We start from the raw sequence: 18,673 nt of genomic DNA, 5'->3' as shown, positions 1-18,673 counted from the left end.
GAGCCTGTTGCTGGTCGTCACTTTTGTATTTGTATTTATATTATACGTTTTCAAAACCTGAAAAGTGAAATGCAAACAATTCGTTTGTTGTAGTTCTTAAAGTTCCACTCAACCCAACTGGATGTGGGCAGCTTAACACATTTTGTCAATTTTTCATGAAAAATAGATTGATTAAGCGCATTACCTTTTCACTTAAGAAAACTTATTTCAAACTCTAGAAATCCAACTTTGCATTCTATCCGCTACTGGGTTCACATAATGGGCAACTGGCTTTTTTGTTGTAAATCTAAGTATAACAAAGTCATTTTTTCTTTTCCTTCAAACAAAGATTTGACATCTATTTCAATTTGTTCAAGCTCATTTGGCTAATCAGAACATAATTCATCAGTAGTGTTAGTTTATGTTTAGATCTTTGAAGTGTTATAAGGGTTACAAGTGCGAACTGATGTTTTAATTGTTTAGTATATTTACTGCAGTGATTGCTTAAATCTATCACTCATGCTATGATAAATTTTATTATGTAAACACGGATTTGAATGTTTAAAGTTAATGTCAACTAAGAAAACAAGTTATATTGTTTTCATTGTGTTTATATTGTCATATGGATACTTGATCCCTGGGATCATGTATCCCTCAAAACGAAGAGATCAAGTATCCCTAATATGCGATTTTTACAAACTTGTTCTATTATTAACAATCAGTGGCAATTTACTAAAAATATGTCTCAATTATTAAAGACTGTCTGTACTTTAACATTACACTTCGGTTCTTGAGCTAAAACAAAACGGCTGAAAAAGGGAAAATGTTGCCAGCTTTTATGAACAAGTATAACTTTAATATAATTGTCAGGTTTCAAATCCCTACTTAATGATTTTGGTACATTTTTGGCTGTGGGATCATGTATCCCCAGGGATCAAGTATCCCCAGTCTCCCCTACATATTGTCTTCCTCCAGTCATAAACAATACTGGAGTTCCTTGAAGTAAAAGTGAGTCGCTAAGAGTTCCGTGACCCAAAAAGATTGGGGATCGCTGCCATAACTTACATGTGGTTAATACTTCACTAGGTGTCTTTTTCTTTCCTAAGAACTGTACTGTACTTATATCAATACATTTGAAACCAGGAACTCAAAACACCTTCTTTCACGTTTTTTAGACCGCCATGTGTATTTAATTGCTTAGTCCATTTGTTTGGTGGATTTTTTTTTTTTTTTTTTTTTTTTTTTTTTTTCCATTTTAATGGATTGCTCCGTTAAAAATGAAACTTTAAATCTTAAATTTCAACAGTTTCAATTTTGGCAACGTTTGGCAAGCAAATAAGGGCTCTGTAGTTTTGACCAGCTTGACCGAAAATTTTGAAAATAAGCCGTGGCATACTTATAACGGAAAAGTGCCACTCTTATCCGGGTTTTTGTTAGTTTTCGTAATTGATGAAAAGTACGAAAAAAATTTCGTTGAAATTTATTTTTTCACCTTATTGCAATAAAATTTGACGAATTAAAGCTTCGAAAAAATTTATGTGTTACGATTTAGGAAGAAATTGGGTTTTAAAAGTTGTTTTTAAATAGTTTATTAATCTTACGAGTAACATTGCTTTTTTCCATTCTTGCTAACGAGTATAAGCTATTGCTTTTTTTTTTTTTTTTTTAATTTTATTTATTTGTTTTTATTTATTTATTTTTTCTAGTCTTGCTAACAGAGTATAAGCTAATGCTTTTTTTAATTTTATTTATTTATTTTTATTTATTTATTTTTTCTATTCTTGCTAACATAATATAAGCTAATGCTTTTTTTTTAATTTCATTTATTTATTTTTAATCATTTATTTTTTCCACAAAACTTGCTAACAGTATTTTGCCTTGCTGACAGTAATAAGCTAATGCTTATTTTTTTTTTTTATATATTACTTTTTGTTTTGTTTCGTTTTGTTTTTGTTTTTCTTTTTTGTCCCCCTCTCCCCTTTCAGATTCAAAACTATACTTTCGCTTCTATACTCGTCTCATTTTTAAGATGTTCTATTTTTAAGCGTACTGGCAAAATGCTTAGTCCTTAAAATAAAATAAATCTACCCAAAGTCTTGATAGACTTAAATTAATAAGCAAATGATGTCATTTAGCTGTTTATGTGATTTTTTCCTTCTGCCTTACTTTAGAATGCAAAAGCTAGTTACGACTTCAGCAGCAACGATCCTTATCCATATCCAAGATACACAGACGATTGGTTCAATAGGTAAGTCATGTAATAACAGTTTTTACTTCAAGCCATCAAAAATAAATATTCGATATAAAACAGTTACCTTCTTTGATTAAAATTTAATTCTTTTGTTGAAATTTAGAGCTCTTTCAGAGCACTTCAAAGCATAGAATGGGGACCCCCCTATGTAGGGCCTGATTACTGAATAGGCGAACTAGGTCGTGGCCAAGGGCCCCGAGATTTAGGGGCCAAATGGCAAAAACTGTTTTATTCAGTGGCTAAAATTGTGTTATCAATAGCTAAAATTGTAATGCTTGAATACAGGGGGCCCAAAAAAATTATTTGGCATGGGCCCCATGATATCTTAATCGGGTGGTCCTGCCCCTATATATTTTACTGCATGATCAAATTTTTAGAGGAAATGCAGGATGGTTATCAATGTTAATTGTGTTGTAACCAGTAGAGCAATAAACGAGAAACCATTCAAGAATCGCCCTAAGCTTTTAAAGCCAGTTTTTTTTTTTGAAGGATGAGGCAGGCTGGATAGGTGACATTTTTGATTTTGCTGAAATTTTCAGGATATGTCCCTTATTTAAAACTACTAGAAACGTGTTTTTTTATTTTTACTAAAAAAAAAATTTTTCTTAAAGTTTTTGGTCAAAGTTGGACTTAGTTCGTTTTTTTTCAAGAAAAACATACCGATTTACATGGGCCAATACTTTTTACTTTAAGAGTGAACCGTGGCACTGGCAATTATTTTGTGTTCTACTACATCCTCGATATCTGTTAGTACATAATTAGTTGTGGTTGACTCCTTTCGCAAAGGTCAGGGGTCACTCAAAGTTGTACGAAAAAAACGTTTTTTTCTGCAACTTTGACCGTCGAAATCTTTTTGCGCCAACAGTGAGCCGCAGTAGTACACATTTCAGTAAATACATACCATAGAGTAGTATCCAAAAAGAGAAAGATTTGTGTGGCTGACATTTGCGCACCGAAATATTTGACTATGAAAATGCAGAAATCACAAGATTACATGACTTTCAAGGTCATTAAGTGCTTCGCCAAGAGTCAGCAGATATGAAACTACGTGGAGAAGAAGCCTTTCTTGTCATAGAAACTCAATCAGTAACCAACATATGGCTAATGTTTCAAATTTTACATAATTTGACTCTAAACTTTGCTCAAAGACTTTTTTGGCATTTGAAAAAATGCCAATTACCTGTTTTTAAGTATTTATTACTATTATTTGTAACAATATTATAATAAATCTTCATAAACTAACTAAAATGGCAACAAAGGACAACATAAACTAGGAACCAAATTGAAAATTAAGTCCATAAACTACTCAGTATGCAACAAAAACTATTTGTCTAAGTTAAATAAATACCCTTGTGAATGAAAAGTAAAATAAGAAATAACAACGTCAAATAGCAGGAATTGCAGATTACTGCAGACACGTGTTTCGGCGTAACAAGAAACACCTTTTTCAAATGAAAAGAAATCATCTTATGGATGAAAAGGCATCTGACAAAAGACATACGCTTTTGTCGGATGTCTTTGATTTCTTTTGTTGTGCTTTCTGGAGATGATTTGATACTAGTTTCCTCTCCTTTCATGAAAATATCATAATCGTGCGTCTTTTATTAATATGAGAAGCGCGTTTTTTTGCTGTTGGAAAGGGCCTAACCTCTTAGAAATCCATTCAAATTCGTGGTCTTTATAAAAGGTTTTTTGGTTCAGTTTGAATAATATACACTCAAGCAGATTCATAATTCTCAAACTGAAAAGGGAAGACGAGATGTTTCGAGATAAGTCGCCTGGCCAAGTAGACAAATAGAAAATAAGAAATGACAACGTGTGTCGGCGTTACAAGGAACGTCTTTTTCAACGCAAAAGAAAGAGTTTATAGATGAAAAGACATCTGCCTTTCGGATGAACTAAGTCCAACTTTGACCTCCAAAAACTTTATTTATTTATTTATTTATTTATTTATTTATTTTTGCAAAAATTTAAAAAAAAAAAAACACTTGTTAAGTTGTTTAAAAAAGGGACATATCCTGAAAATTTCAGCAAAACAAAAATGTCAACTCTCCAGCCTGCCTGATCCTTAAAAAAACTGGCTCTTATTCCTTCAGAAAAGAATCTAACGAATTTCAAGATGTTTTCAAAAGAAATAGAGGAAATTCTTTAAAATTTCCAAAAACACACTGTTTGAATCAAAGCCTTTTGGCTTGCTCAGAAGTGTTTTTTATAAGATACGTCCGTTGCTAAGCGAAAAAAAAAATTAAGTATTGATTCTAGAAATCTTTAAAATTAAATTGCATAAAACAGAAGTAGAATGCATGTTCTTCATGTTATGTAAAACAACTGATCGTCTCTTAAATGGAATTGCTCGTAAGTACTCAGGATTAATTTGCGTGAAAAATTGAATCGATACTAATATAAAAAGAGAGAGAGAAAGAGTTGATTTTGTATGTTTACCTGTGTTCCGGTTGCCAGGTACTCTCTGGAACCGCTGCACCCATTTCGAAAATTCCTTCCCTATTTGAAAGCTACTTAATTTCACACTGACGTAGATTATACATTATCCATACATAAAAACATACAGGATGTTCCGTTTTAACTTGCAAGACTTTTAGTTTCACAACCGTCGTTAGTCCTGGATGTATACTTGCAAAAATCTTCAAAATCAGATGCAGAGTTAAGGTATTGAAAATTTGAAGCAAAAATAAAAATGAGTCAAAAAATACAAAATTTAACGTTTCATACGAGCCTTAGGTCCCCTACTAATGTTTAGAGAAATAATCTCCATTGAAAGCTATTACTGACACAAAAAACTTGACATTTGTGCGGACAAAACTTAAGGCGATAATCCAGTTCAAAGTTTTAAGGGACCATGCAGAAGATAAGATTGGAGCTTATAGTCCTTTCAGAAGAATGACTGATCATCAAAGTAAGAAAAACAAGGAATTTGTATTTTTCATTTTATGCCGTGATATATATATGCAAAAATACACTACAAAACCTCAAACAATTTGAAAAACCTCATTCTATGCACACATATAATTTTAAAGTTAACAACTATATATATTTTCCCCCAACAGGTGCGAGTGAAAAGTGGTGTAAGTTACAAAATTATTTCCCTAAATATTCCTATTTTCCCTATATTATTTTTACTTCAAACTTTCAGTACCTTAACTCTGCATCTGATTTTGAACATTTTTGCAATTGGAAGTATACATCTAGAACAGCTTAACTCACGTTTTTCTAAAGATTTTGATGAATTATACACACAATAATATTCTTCAGAGAAACACTTTGACATGAATTAAACTTACATTATTTACCCCAAAGTATTTTAAGGTGTCACAAACAATTGGAAATAATTTCATTGAGCAATAATAGCTTGTTTAAGTAACACTATTGATTTACTAATATTTAAACAATGAATTAATTAACTAAATTGTACTGCTTGTGCTAAATAATGTTTCGTGAACAGATAACACAAAGTAAAACAAATAATTATGATATAAAAGTTTTGACGCTTCTGCTTTTTTTATAATTTCTAGTTTTGATTTCTAAATTGGAAAATAAAATAAAGAAATGAACCATAAGAAGTGGGCTCCCCCCATCCTCCCCCAAATCGCAGCTACTGGTTCCAGGAGCGGCTCGTCGCTATGGGCAGGGTGGGCCCGGCCCACCCAAAAAAATTGTAATTAATAAAATACATTATTAACAAAAATATGGTTTTGTGTTCCAGTTTAAGAAAGCAAAAAGTATGGCGAACAAGAGATTTCCAACATCTAGACCCCCCCCCCCCCCTTCCCGCATATCTCTAAACATAACCAGAAAGTTTTTAAATCCCACTAATTTTAGCGCTGTGCACAGCTTTGAGAACTGTGGGCTCGCTCGAAGCTGCCCCCGAAACTAAGAGCCACGCCTCTGCCCTTAGCCAATCGCAAGGACTGAATCAGAAAGCGAAAAACGGCGGGTGACAACACCCGAAGGAATTCATTGCAACTCAAGGGTGGGCAAAATTCGCCGAGCCCAAACGAAATCGTAGTTGTCTATAGCGGTTTGGAGGGAAGAGTAAAGGTGCGGGGAAGAGTCGCTCACTAAAATAACATGTAAAAGGGCAGAGAATCGGCTGCCCCCCTGCACATGTGTCAGGGAAAACCTTTTATCATAACATTCCGCTTCTGTTTTTTTTTTTTGTCTTAATTTTTTCCTCTTCAACATCTATTACTATATATATATATATATATATATATATAAGGCATGGAGATTGCCGGTTTCATGAGATTCCGTACATTTGTTTTACAACGCATGCATATTTTTTTTAGTTATTTGTTTGTTTTTGGAGTTAGAGATGCTTATTCTCAAAATTTCTGTGTAATGACTTTCTTTTCGAATAGTAGAGCAGCCCGGTGATCTGACGCACCGGCAAAAAAAAAAAAAAAAAAGGCTGATCCTCAGATTTTTTTGGTCGTTCACGCAAAAAATAAAAAAAAGGAAAGGAAAGAAAACTCCATAATACCTAATGATAATGTTATCCAACACTTGATCTTTTACGTCAGTTTTAAGATTAATTTTCATAATTTTCTATGATTTCTCAGATTTATTTTTGTTGTTGTTCAGACGGAACCTTTTAGACGCGATTTGTCAGTTATCCATGCTTTAATTTTAAGGTTGCTTGAATTGTTAAGTCAAGATGCTTATACTGTAATTAAAGTATTTTTTTAAATATTATTGAATATCTTTTTATGCCTGTCCTGAAAATAATTTAATTCACCTAGCAAGACCATTTTTTGCGGGGGTGTTTTTAGTGGTTAGGAACGCAAATCTTTTCTTCTGTTTTCTTTTTTTTCTTACGTGAAAGTGTTACATTCTAGAAGTAATCATAAACAATGGCCCAGCTAAATTTCAATTATTTTACTCATAAATTAAAAAAAAATAAATAAATAAAAAATGCCTTGTTCAAGGAAATAAAAAAAGGAAAAGAAAAAACTTTTAATATTTAAAAATTGAGGTCAATTTAATATCAAAGTAGTAATTTTGTTTGTTGTGCAAATAATCAGCTGTTTTAATGATTAGTGGGAATATAATATTAAGCTCTCTTAATTAAAGTGCGGCTTAATTAGTAGTTTCAAATGTATGTTAAAAAAATAGTATTTTGTAGATTTGAGGATATACTGGCAATTTATAATTTTTGTAGAATGCCTATTATTGATGTATCCCCCCCCCCCCATCAGTTATTTTCACTTCAGAAATAATGACATTAATAACGTCTGTCACGGAGGTGGGGATCTTAACATTAATATAGGCCTAATTGATGCATTTTTCATGGGAAATTTTTTTTTCTTCGTTGTTACAATCTGCACATGTTAAGCATATGAAAACAAGTTCACTTCTTTTTTTACATTAATTTACATCCCTGAAATTCCAGTTCACGGAGGTGATAGGTCAGAATAATCATACCAAGTTTTTGAAGCAAAATCTATCTTTTTGTTTTTCGACAAAAATCTCACAACTTTAACTAATGGCTGAAAATAAACAAGGGGACTCCCTTGTATCATGGAAAATAAAATTTGATGTCATGACTGCCACATATTAATGAGGAATGGCATTTTGTGTTTAGGTAACGGAGGTGAGAATTTATTGTGTGACATGACCCCTTGTCCTACTAAAACACAATATTAAAAAATTAAATACACTTAAACAATTAATATTTGAGACACTTGTGAAAGGAATAATTAATGAATAAGCATATACTTTTAATTAAACAAGCTATTAAGCAACAAAAACAATCACACAAGGTGTGACACATGCCATGGAGGTGAGAATTCACATGTTGTGAACCAAAAATTTTCTAAAATAAAAAATATTATTAAAAAATTGTTGGCAGATTTAAATAGATATATTTTTGATGAAATTAAAAATCATTGTTAAATGAACTGTAAAAGCTATGTAACAGAAAAGTTACACTTTTTGAAGAATGACTCATAAACATAACTGCGGGCCCACCCACTAAATTAAGGCACGAGCCGCCACTGACTGGTTCGCTATTAAATAAGGTTTTCTTATCAGATTTTACACATTTTCTTTTTCCTGAAACCCCATTTCATTATTTTGTTCGCACATAGATGGCAGCACAAGTCATCCGAATATTGGAATGTCTTGCGGAAAAAATATTACGACTTCGTTTCTCGTAAAACACCTTGCTATTAGTACAAAAACGTATTTTAAAACTTTTTTTAAATTTTACTCGTATTTTAAAAGCTGAGAAGTTTTGGAAATGTTCTTTAAGCCATTACATATTTCGAATATTGTCCACATTCCTCATGATTCAATTTGAACTGTAACTGTCACTGATGCATGCAAATGAGTTGTAATTTCGTTCATGTTATGTTTTGTTCATGAATCATTGCAATCGAGTTCTGTGTCATTAATAGTGCCACAAAGTTAATTTTTATAATGTGTTTGTTTTGAATCAGAATATCGGTCACCTTTTAGTTACACGGATCTTAAATCGCTCCAGAATCTTAACACGTCTGATTTGCTACTTGCAATGCAAGATATCTTTCTTGATCGGCTTTAATAGTTGCTTGATTATTAAAATGGAAAGCAAATTCATGCCACGACCACCTCTTTTTCTGGGCTATCCTATCTCACAGAGACCAGTTATACCACTCGGACTTGAAGCATTATACCGTGCATGTCGTAAAATTTATCCTGATCAGCCAAATCCTCTGCAAGTTGCTGCTGTAGTGAAGTACTGGTTGGGTGGACCCGACCCACTGGACTATATTAGCATGTACTCTAATCCTGGGGATCCGGACTTGGACATCGATCCACACTGGCACTATGTGAGCTTTGGCTTGTCTGACTTGCATGGAGATGGAAGAGTTCACGACATTTCTGCTCCCGACGCACCCAGTGGATTTGGCTTTGAATTAACTTTTCGACTGAAGAGAGAGCCGGATGAAAGAGTTCCACCCACATGGCCTGCTGCCATAATGCAAGCTTTAGCTAAATATGTTTTCCAATCTGAAAACACCTTGTGTGCAGGCGATCACGTTTCTTGGCATTGCCCCCTGGATAATAGTGAATCGAGAATACAACACATGCTGATGTTTGAAGATCCGAAACTCGGAACGGTGCAGACGCCGTTCGGACTTGTGACTTTTATACAGATTGTTGGTGTTTGTACTGAAGAGCTACAAGCAGCTCAAGGTTGGAATGGACCAGGCATCATTGAACTGCTCAAGTCAGTCAAAGGGGCCGGAGGGCCGTGGCTCATTACTGACATGAGGAGAGGGGAAACCATGTTCGAACTGGATCCGTCAGTGCAAGAATCCGTCGATCAGGGCATTGAGACTGATGGATCCAATTTGAGTGGTGTCAGCGCAAGATGTTCGTGGCAAGAAAAGAAAACTAATAACAATGAAGGATGTCCAGAAAGCGATAATGAAGGTGAATACCCACAGATATCTCCTCTAGAATCTGAGCAGATCAAAGCTACCCTCAAAAAGGGGCTACTCAGCACAAAACCTGTTTTGCCTCAAATCAAACCTAACAGTAGCAATCAGTACTACGGGATGTCGGCCACCACCAATCAGCCAGAAGGTAATTCAAGAAAAGAATCTTACGACAGTAGTATGCATAATGAAATGGGAGCGCTCGAGCCGGCAGAGCTTCTACAAACAAAGTTTCTAGACAGTGTTCATCTGCAATTTAATTTGGAAGCTGGGACTATTTTGCCTCTGGCCTTGAGAGGTCGATTAAAACATGGGAGACATTTTACCTTCAAGAGTGTGGTCGGAGATGTCGCCATAACTCTCGTTCCGACAAGTGTGTCTGGTGCTTTTGTGGACTTGGAGCATCCTTTTGCGGCTCATGGACCTTGGTTACAAGTACTTTTGACAAACGAAAATATTGAGATTATATTAGATGAGTTAACAGAAGTGTCCGAGTTAGATGCTGTTGCCTTACCCAAGACATTTTACTGGTGTGATAGGAAACTCACTGTAACATTGATGCATGAAGAATGCCAATAGTGGTCTTTTTTTTTTTATTTAAATGTAATTCTTTCAGTTTAAAAGTTATTTTAGATACTCATGTGAAGTCAACCCCCTCCCTAATTTCATGGGGAAATTGAAAACCATGCTATAAGTTAAGGCTTTTATAAGTTTATTTTTATCAAAATCGACCCAACTTTTACTCAAATCATGAAGGTTATGCTATAATTTTTGAAAATAAACGATTTAAAAAGAAGGTACAAATAAAATGTAATGAACATGCTTATACTCGAAAATGCATGATTTTTATACGTTTGTAGGTGCAAAAGGTATTGTTTCTGCAATCGCAATTTTTGTAGAGTTCATTTTCATGATTAACTGTTTTTGTTACTTATTCTTTCATTTTGAATTAATATCAATAAAGGTTCTGAGTCACATTACTTTCATTTCTTTTAATGGGCACTAACTTCCATGCAGCCATCAGGAGAATTCGGAATCCAGTAATTCGCATACTTTTCAAGTAATCTATCTTTTACTGTAATTATTTACTCTTTAATTTCGGTTAGTTTATGTAAAATTATATCAGAGAGTGCTTTTTTACTTCTTTAGTGTTTGCTTAAGAGGGTTAGATAAAAATTGGGAAAATGTTTGTGTTTGTTTGAAAATGCCTAACCTTGCTGTGTGAGTTGTATTTCTACAGCATAGGCAGCTGGTGTATCAAAAAAAAGGGGGGGGGGTGCCCTTAAAGTTGACTTTTTTATTTAGAGAATTAGTCTATATTATTGAATTTTAATGTCATTATTGATTTAATGATCTTCAAAAAAAAAAAAAAAAGAATTGGGACTAACCCTTAAAAAATTAGGACAGCTGGCTGCCGTTGACTTCGTCCTTCCCTATTCAAAGTTCCATTTTGATTTTTATGGCAATAGTAATGTGAGAAAAATATAAAATACACAAATATTAAGTCAAATCTTCTTTGTTAAAACACGTGAATTCATCAATACTATCTCTTTTTGATCAATCAATGTAAGGCCCCTATGACTAGAGAGCCGACGCATCCACCATGTTTTATTTATTTTTTGAATATATTTATTTACTCTTAATGACAATAATAATTATTATTTTTAAAGAAAAGTGTGCTACGACAAAGACATATACACCCACAAACTAAATAAATAAATGAATTAAAATATAAACAGAATAAAATTTAAAAAAAATAAAAGAAATAATTTAAATAAAAAATAAATTTAAGCAAATAAATAAAAAACTTAAAATCCCCCTCCCCCCTATTTTGATGGCGCAACTTGCGCCATACTCCCACTTAGAGCTTCAAGTTATCAAGGGTTGATGATTTACAAAAATTTTAGAAAGCACCTTTTCTACAAAATCCTTTTGATAAAAAATGCCTTTTTAATTGAAATAAAGTATTCTTTTATCTGAAAGCTCTCTGTCCCTTTGCTTGGTTTGGGGGGGGGGGGGATTTACATAGATTTGTGGTGCATAAATCTTGTTTCACAAGGTTAATGTACCTGGTATATTTCCTTCCCCAATTAATATGAAGACTGAATTAATATTTTCAATAGTAAAAATTGATAATTTTTTTTATAAATAATTTTTAATTCTTAATATTTATTTTAATACTTTTTTGTATTATTCATGGTTAATTGAACATTTATTTTATTTAGTGAACATTATAACAATTCAGTAGTAAATATAGCTGTTTATCATTGACTGTATTCTAAAGAATCACTTGAGTTTATTGATGCTCTCCACACATTCAAAGTAATTTATAGAAAAGTATTTCATTTGCATCTGAAATATGTATTTTTTTGTTATTATTAGTATTTTACATCAATTATATGTTACAGAACTTATTTGCTTTTGAAGTTATTTGCATGCTTAAAATCAGTGCAATCTTCTTCAAAGTCAATTTTGCAATTTATGTTTGTATATTTTACTGTCTTTTGTAAGTAAATAACTTTTTTAATAAATTTGAATGATATGAAAAATGTTTTTTAGTATACAAGAACAAAAACACTTGTTTTAATATCCAATTATGTAACTAAAATAAGGAATTTTCACCTGGTGACAAATCAAAAAAATTTCCCCCTAGTGCATGATGAGACCACGTAAAAATAAATGTGCTCTGAATAAGTAGAAGCTGGACGATGACTTCATCCTTTTTAGTTTAAAAATACTATCCAGGCGCTAAGCATTCTCCCCTGTGCCAAATGCAATAATATCAAATTCGGCAAAATAAATTCTGATGTGGTAAATCTATTGGCAAACAGAAAATTCTTCAAAATTTATACAGAAAGTAAAAATTGCTGATCCTCAAAAGATGGTCAAAAATTCCAAAGGGCAAAAAAAGTATTTGTAAATAAGTGTCTAATTTATCTTAAGTGAATGTTGCATCTTTAAAGTATAAATCAGTGCTTGCATTTAATATTCTATAAAATTATACTTTGTTATCTGATTAAATATTTCTACAGAAAAAAATACATTAAAATCAGTTAAAGTTAGTCGTCGACTAAGAATTATCTATTATGAAATTTAGCTAATTTACTGGCTAACAATTCAAAATCCTGAGCGCGGCCCCTGCTAGCATAAGAACTTGTTTTGAAATCATGCATATTTATTCATAAAAAAGGTAAGTAATGAGTATGTGACAGCTTAAATTATATTTGAGTAATCATTTTATTGCATTAATTATTCCTTTGGAATTTTTAAACTTGTGCTTTTTCTATTCAGTCATGGAACAAGATGTGCCGGAGAAGTTGCTGCTAAGAGAGATAACGGAGTATGTGGAGTTGGCGTTGCATATGAATCAAAAGTTGCTGGTAAGTTTTTCATGAAATGTACTTTTTATCTTGGCTAATGATCTGTGGTATTATTTTTGTAGTTAGGTGGGAATCTGTTATGTATCGGAACAAATTTGCTATCAATAAAGACCAGCATCGCTTGTGGTCGAATTTTGACCAATTGTGTTTAGTAGCTTTGTCATAAACTCTTTGCCTTTTAATCCGACTTGTAAGCATTCTTTGAGACATAACATAAATTATTTTCTGGATACTTAGAGAGGTGTATTATATTAGATACTGTAGATATTAGGTTGTTACTTTTAAAAAAATAACTTTTATTACTAGTAGAAAAGAGTCTACAGATAAAACTTTGTGAACATTAGGTACAGTTCTCAAGTAGATAAGTTTAAGAATTATTTATTTACAAAATATTTTATCTGCAGGGGAAAGCGAAATCGCAGTTGTAATTAAGGAATCAAATGATCCTACTAAGCTAATAAATAAACTGAATTAAATATTTACATTTGAATGGTTGTAACGAAGAGACCCAAAAAATGGCTGACAACAGACCAAAAAAATGAAGAGTTAGGATGCACCGAATACCATATTTTACCAAATACCAATATTCTGTTAAAATTCTTGCTGAACATTTGTTCTGTTTGAGAAATCAATTTTATATACTTGCTTCACTTTAATATCATTTCTTCCTTTTTTTTTTTTTTTAAATTCTTTTTCACCTTGAACATTTGAAATTTTATTTAAAGTTTAGAAATATCAGTGGGTGTGGGTGGTGGGGAATTGCTCAATGTGTTATTGATTTTAGAACTGTTTTCAGACAAATAATCTTTTCACATGCACCACAAACAGGTGCTGCTCCGCTAATAAAGTGGACAACCCCAGCAATTGCGCAGAACCCTGTAGAAGCTCTTTATCACTCTAACCAGGGTTGCTATTTTGTCCACCTTTTTGTAAAAAGTCCGGGACGCCAGAAGAAACGAGATGAAATGAAAAATAAACTGATTATACATACATAAATTTATTGTTATGGTGTAATAATATTAGTATATTATTCTAATACATTTTCTATTATGAATTAATCATTTAATTAAAATAGAATCATTAGGTTTAGAATTTCAAAAATCTAAAAAAAAAAATTAATTACACATTGGTGCAGCGAATTTTAGATCATAATTTACTTAAAAGTAAGAAAATTTAACAATGTGAATAAGCTATTGAGCATGATCAGACTATTATATACAATAGTAGAAAATAAACTCAAAGGGAAAATCAAATGAAATGCTTGGAGACATACGTACAAAACAAAGATTTATACAATAAAAATATTTTACAACTTTTTTATTTTTCGAATTTTTATTGATGTCACCCCATAAGAAAATATTTATGTGCTCAGCATATTTTATGGATATGTTAGTGTCATACAAATTAAGAAAAAATAAGTAGAGTTGTAGGTACTCAAAACAGTGTACTGAACGAGGCTATAATAGGCAAGAGGGTAGATAACTTTAAAAGGGCCATTAATCTTCATTGGGACTAATAAATTGACCAGGAACAACCTAATCAGAGCCTGTTACTGATCATCACATTTGTATGTGTATTGCAAGAACAGATTTCGCTTCATGCCAACAACTCATGCATTCATTAATATCAAGTAGCTTTTCTTTTCTTTTTTAAATATGATTTTTAATGTTTTGAAACTCCAACCTTTAAAAACTTTTTATTTCTACTTTTTAATTTTATAAATGCACTTATCATGGGCAATAAACCTCCTTATCACAGATAAACATCTTAAAATTTACAACTGATATGCTTGTTTTATACAGTAGAAGACCGTTATAACGCACACCTTGGGACCAGAGCTTTTGCGTTATACAGGTTTTTTGGTTATATAGATCATTTCACAAATTTTGAAACTAATATTCAGAATATATCTATATATTAGCACTTAAGTTTTATCTGCAATATATTAAAGCACCACTATTACAATTAGTTGTTCACAAATAAATATGTTTCACAATCAAAAGAAAGTGCATTATCCTGCACTTCTGTTAGCTTCATGGTTTGCATAACAGCTGCATTTTCAAGAGCCATCTGGTATTTTCTATTTACTGTAAGTACTAATTTTCCCTTAAAAGCTTTGAATTAAAATGGAAAGATGAGAAACAATTTCAAAATTTAATTTGCCTTACAATTTTAATGCTTGCAAAGCAAAACAGAGGGATTTTTTAAACTGCAAAACATATTGTTTACTTCTGAAAAGTTGTGCGTTTAATAGAGAATTGCGTTATATAAGTCGGTGTTATAATGGTCTTCTACTGTAAATGCTATTACATGCTTATAATTTATTTTAACACTCATTTGATTCATTAACACACTTACATAAACATCAACTGATCTTACTTTTTTTATTTTCCCTTTAAAATATTTTACAATCAATTGTTTACATACATATCTATGTATGCTATTCTTATATTAAAATATTGCTTGAATAGGAAAAATCTATATAATTATTTCTTATTTTCAAACTTTAAATTTTTAACTCAAAACTCTCAGTTTCCTGATGAAGTGGATGAAATGGACAAAATGACATTTTGTCCGGGACGGTTTTTTTCCAGGTTTTTTTCTGGGGTGCACAACATAGGACAATCCTGACTCTAACACACACTTCAACTAGTTTTTACAGAAATTACTTTTTATTTACAATGAGTTTGTATTCTAATCAATAGTAACAGAAACCTGAGCTACCATGAATGTCCATTTTTAGCTTCTTCTGTTTGCAGTAAATGTGAGGAAGTATCTAGCCTTTGAACTTGGGAAACATTTGTTAAACTGCAATTTTACTTTTTTTTATTTTCTTGTTTATTTTATTACTCCAAATTTTCAAAAGTAATTTTAAAGATCTAACTAACTTAAATTTGTTGAAGGAATTCGAATGTTGGATCAGCCTTACATGACAGATTTAATTGAAGCAAATTCTATGGGACATGAACCAGACTTGATTGACATTTATAGTGCAAGCTGGGGGCCAACTGATGATGGTAAAACAGTTGATGGTCCTAGAAATGCTACCATGAGAGCTATTGTGAGAGGTGTAAACGAGGTAAATATTTTTAGTTAATGAAATTGCTGCATTTAATTTTTACATAAGCTTGATTAAACTTTAAGACAGTTATGTGTGTGTATGTGTGTTTTTTTATTTAAATTTTTGTATGATACCTTTTTTATTTAAATTCCTTTTTTAACTTATTTATTTTTATTATATTTTTTCGTTGCTAAAGCATATTTAATTCAATAATGATGCTAAAAATCATTGAATTGTTAAGAATGAGCTTCTTCAAAAGTAAATCCAAAGTTCTTCCTTTCTCTTTTCAAAAAGTTTTGTGCAATATTTTGGCTATTTGCAAAGTACAATAAACACTTAATTCTACCTGTTGACTTTCAAACAGTTTGCTTAACCAAAAATATTTCAACTAAAGTCGATTAAAACTAAATGGACATCTTTATCTTTACTAATAATAAAGCTGAAAGTCTCTCTGTCTGGAGGATGTCTGTATCTCTGTGACGCATATAGCGCCTAGACCATTTGACCGATTTTCATGAAATTTGGCACAAAATTAGTTTGTAGCAATGGGGGTGTGTACCTCAAAGCTATTTTTTCGAAAATTCAATTTTGTTCTTTTTCTATTCCAATTTTAAGAACATTATCCCGAGCAAAATTATCATAAGATGGACGAGTAAATTGGCAAGTTATCATAACGTGGAATCGTAACATGGGCAAGCCAATTGGCGAGAAATTCACCATACATTATTTGTAAATATACAGGCGAACCAAAAAACCTTTTAATTTTCTACTACAGGCAAAGCCGTTCGGGTACCACTAGTGAAAAATAAAACAGCTTTGTGTTACAAAACTTTAGCAATTGTTTGAGTCAAAAACCTTAACAAAATATTGGTCAATGTACTCACTTCAGATGCAGTGAAAAACCTGATTTAAATTGTAACTAAAAGCCTGAAAACATATGAATTTGAGTTAAGTTGTTTGAATATTGTATTAGAAAAATGAAATTTTTTCTTGTGGCATTTTATGTTGATTCCATTGTCATGTTCCAAATACTATTTTTGCCATTGAAAATATCATTAGAGCAGCCCTGTCATTTCGAGGAGTCTATTGTCCTTCCTGGTTTTGAAAAATTATTGTTTTTACATATAAGTGGGTGTGGTTTTTGTTGTTTTCCAAAAAAAAAATACATTGAGTGTACATCCTTTGCCCCCCCCCCCCCCCCCCCCGGCCTCCCCTGAAAAATTTGAAATGGCGGTCCTGCATTCGAGTCTTGAGCATTCATTGAACCCTCTGGTCATTCTTCACCCTCATCGATGTTTTGCATTAACTGTATTATTCACGTGCATAGGAAGTACTACTATAGATAGCTCTTAACATTTATTAGACGATTTACAAACACACGACATAACAACAAATCCTAGAACATTCATAACATTACAGTTACAGTTTCGGTCTGGTTGGTTGGCTCACAGTTTATAACGCCGGCAAAGGCTTTGCTTATAGCTCATTAACATAATCATATTTTAATCCATCTTTTCTATTATAGGGCAGGCGTGGCTTAGGTAACATCTATGTTTGGGCATCTGGCGATGGAGGAGAAGATGATGACTGTAATTGTGATGGATATGCTGCTAGTATGTGGACTATATCTATCAACTCTGCTATTAATAATGGCGAAAATGCTCATTATGATGAATCTTGCTCTTCGACACTTGCATCTACATTCAGCAATGGTGCAAAAGATCCTCATACTGGAGTGGTAAGATGATTAATATTATTTAACGGTATGTTTCAATAATTTACCCATGAATGTGCTTCTTCTGCAGATTTACTTGTTTTCGTTTTTTTTTTTTTTTTTGGATTTTTCAGCTTTTTTCAAACAAAATAGCAATATTTTTGCATCCGCTAAGGAAATCGAGTTTTTCCCTTTTTAATGCTTAATAAGCTTTAATAAAAGAGGCTGATAAATAAAATAAATGTATATTTTCATTAGAATCTTAAAAATTTTTGTAAATGAAATTTCAACTGCAAGTTTTCAACTGTCAACAGGGAATCATTACTTTGGTTTTCTTTTTGTTTTGATTTCATGGAATCTTGTTATGAAAAACATACCTGTCAATTTTTATGCATAAAAATTAGTCATTTTGACTGTTTGTTTTTTATTTAAACTATTTTTTTACTGCTTTTGTGCTTAAGCCGACTTTATACGTGTGTTTTTTTTATTTTATTTTTATTTATTTTTTTTGCATTTGATAAACCAGAGCCAAATTCTTTTTATTTTACTACCATTTATCAATAACCTCACAAAAATCAAGCTAGCAAAATCACAAATAGAATTATTATAGATATAATAGACTGATCACAAATAGATTCACAAAAATAATAAAATCAGCTCATTCATAAAAAAATTTTAAACTGCCATTTTTAGATGAGTGTTTATTGCTCCGTTTGAAGAAATATTTGTTCAAAAGATTGAGTTTTAAAGTAATAAATTCAATAATCTTATGTATACAGCTCTTTTGTAGTAAATTAACTCAGTTTTATTTATTGTTCATTTCATATGCTTGGGGGAAAATTACTTGGC

At 31.9% G+C, this 18,673-nt stretch overlaps 2 protein-coding genes across 2 annotated transcripts in view; both read left to right on the top strand.

Moving 5' to 3' along the window:
• The window catches only part of LOC129224015 (neuroendocrine convertase 2-like), a 46,755-nt gene that overhangs the window by 10,299 nt on the left and 17,783 nt on the right, over positions 1 to 18,673 (top strand). The window contains exons 3-6 of the mRNA XM_054858411.1: positions 2,151 to 2,227; positions 12,961 to 13,049; positions 15,953 to 16,128; positions 17,636 to 17,848. Coding sequence (XP_054714386.1) covers positions 2,151 to 2,227; positions 12,961 to 13,049; positions 15,953 to 16,128; positions 17,636 to 17,848 — 555 coding nt within the window. The remainder of the gene's footprint in view (positions 1 to 2,150; positions 2,228 to 12,960; positions 13,050 to 15,952; positions 16,129 to 17,635; positions 17,849 to 18,673) is intronic.
• Positions 8,571 to 12,213, top strand: LOC129224016 (suppressor of fused homolog). The gene has a single exon (XM_054858412.1). The coding sequence runs from the start codon at positions 8,809 to 8,811 to the stop codon at positions 10,246 to 10,248; it is 1,440 nt and encodes a 479-aa protein (XP_054714387.1). The 5' UTR covers positions 8,571 to 8,808; the 3' UTR covers positions 10,249 to 12,213.

Source organism: Uloborus diversus, chromosome 6, assembly GCF_026930045.1.
Source record: "Uloborus diversus isolate 005 chromosome 6, Udiv.v.3.1, whole genome shotgun sequence".
Taxonomy (NCBI): domain Eukaryota; kingdom Metazoa; phylum Arthropoda; class Arachnida; order Araneae; family Uloboridae; genus Uloborus; species Uloborus diversus.
This window is presented reverse-complemented; position numbering and strand designations above follow the sequence as displayed.

Coding starts and splice junctions, on each gene's coding strand:
- LOC129224016 (XM_054858412.1), top strand. CDS start 8,809: ATGGAAAGCAAATTCATGCCACGACCACCTCTTTTTCTGGGCTATCCT.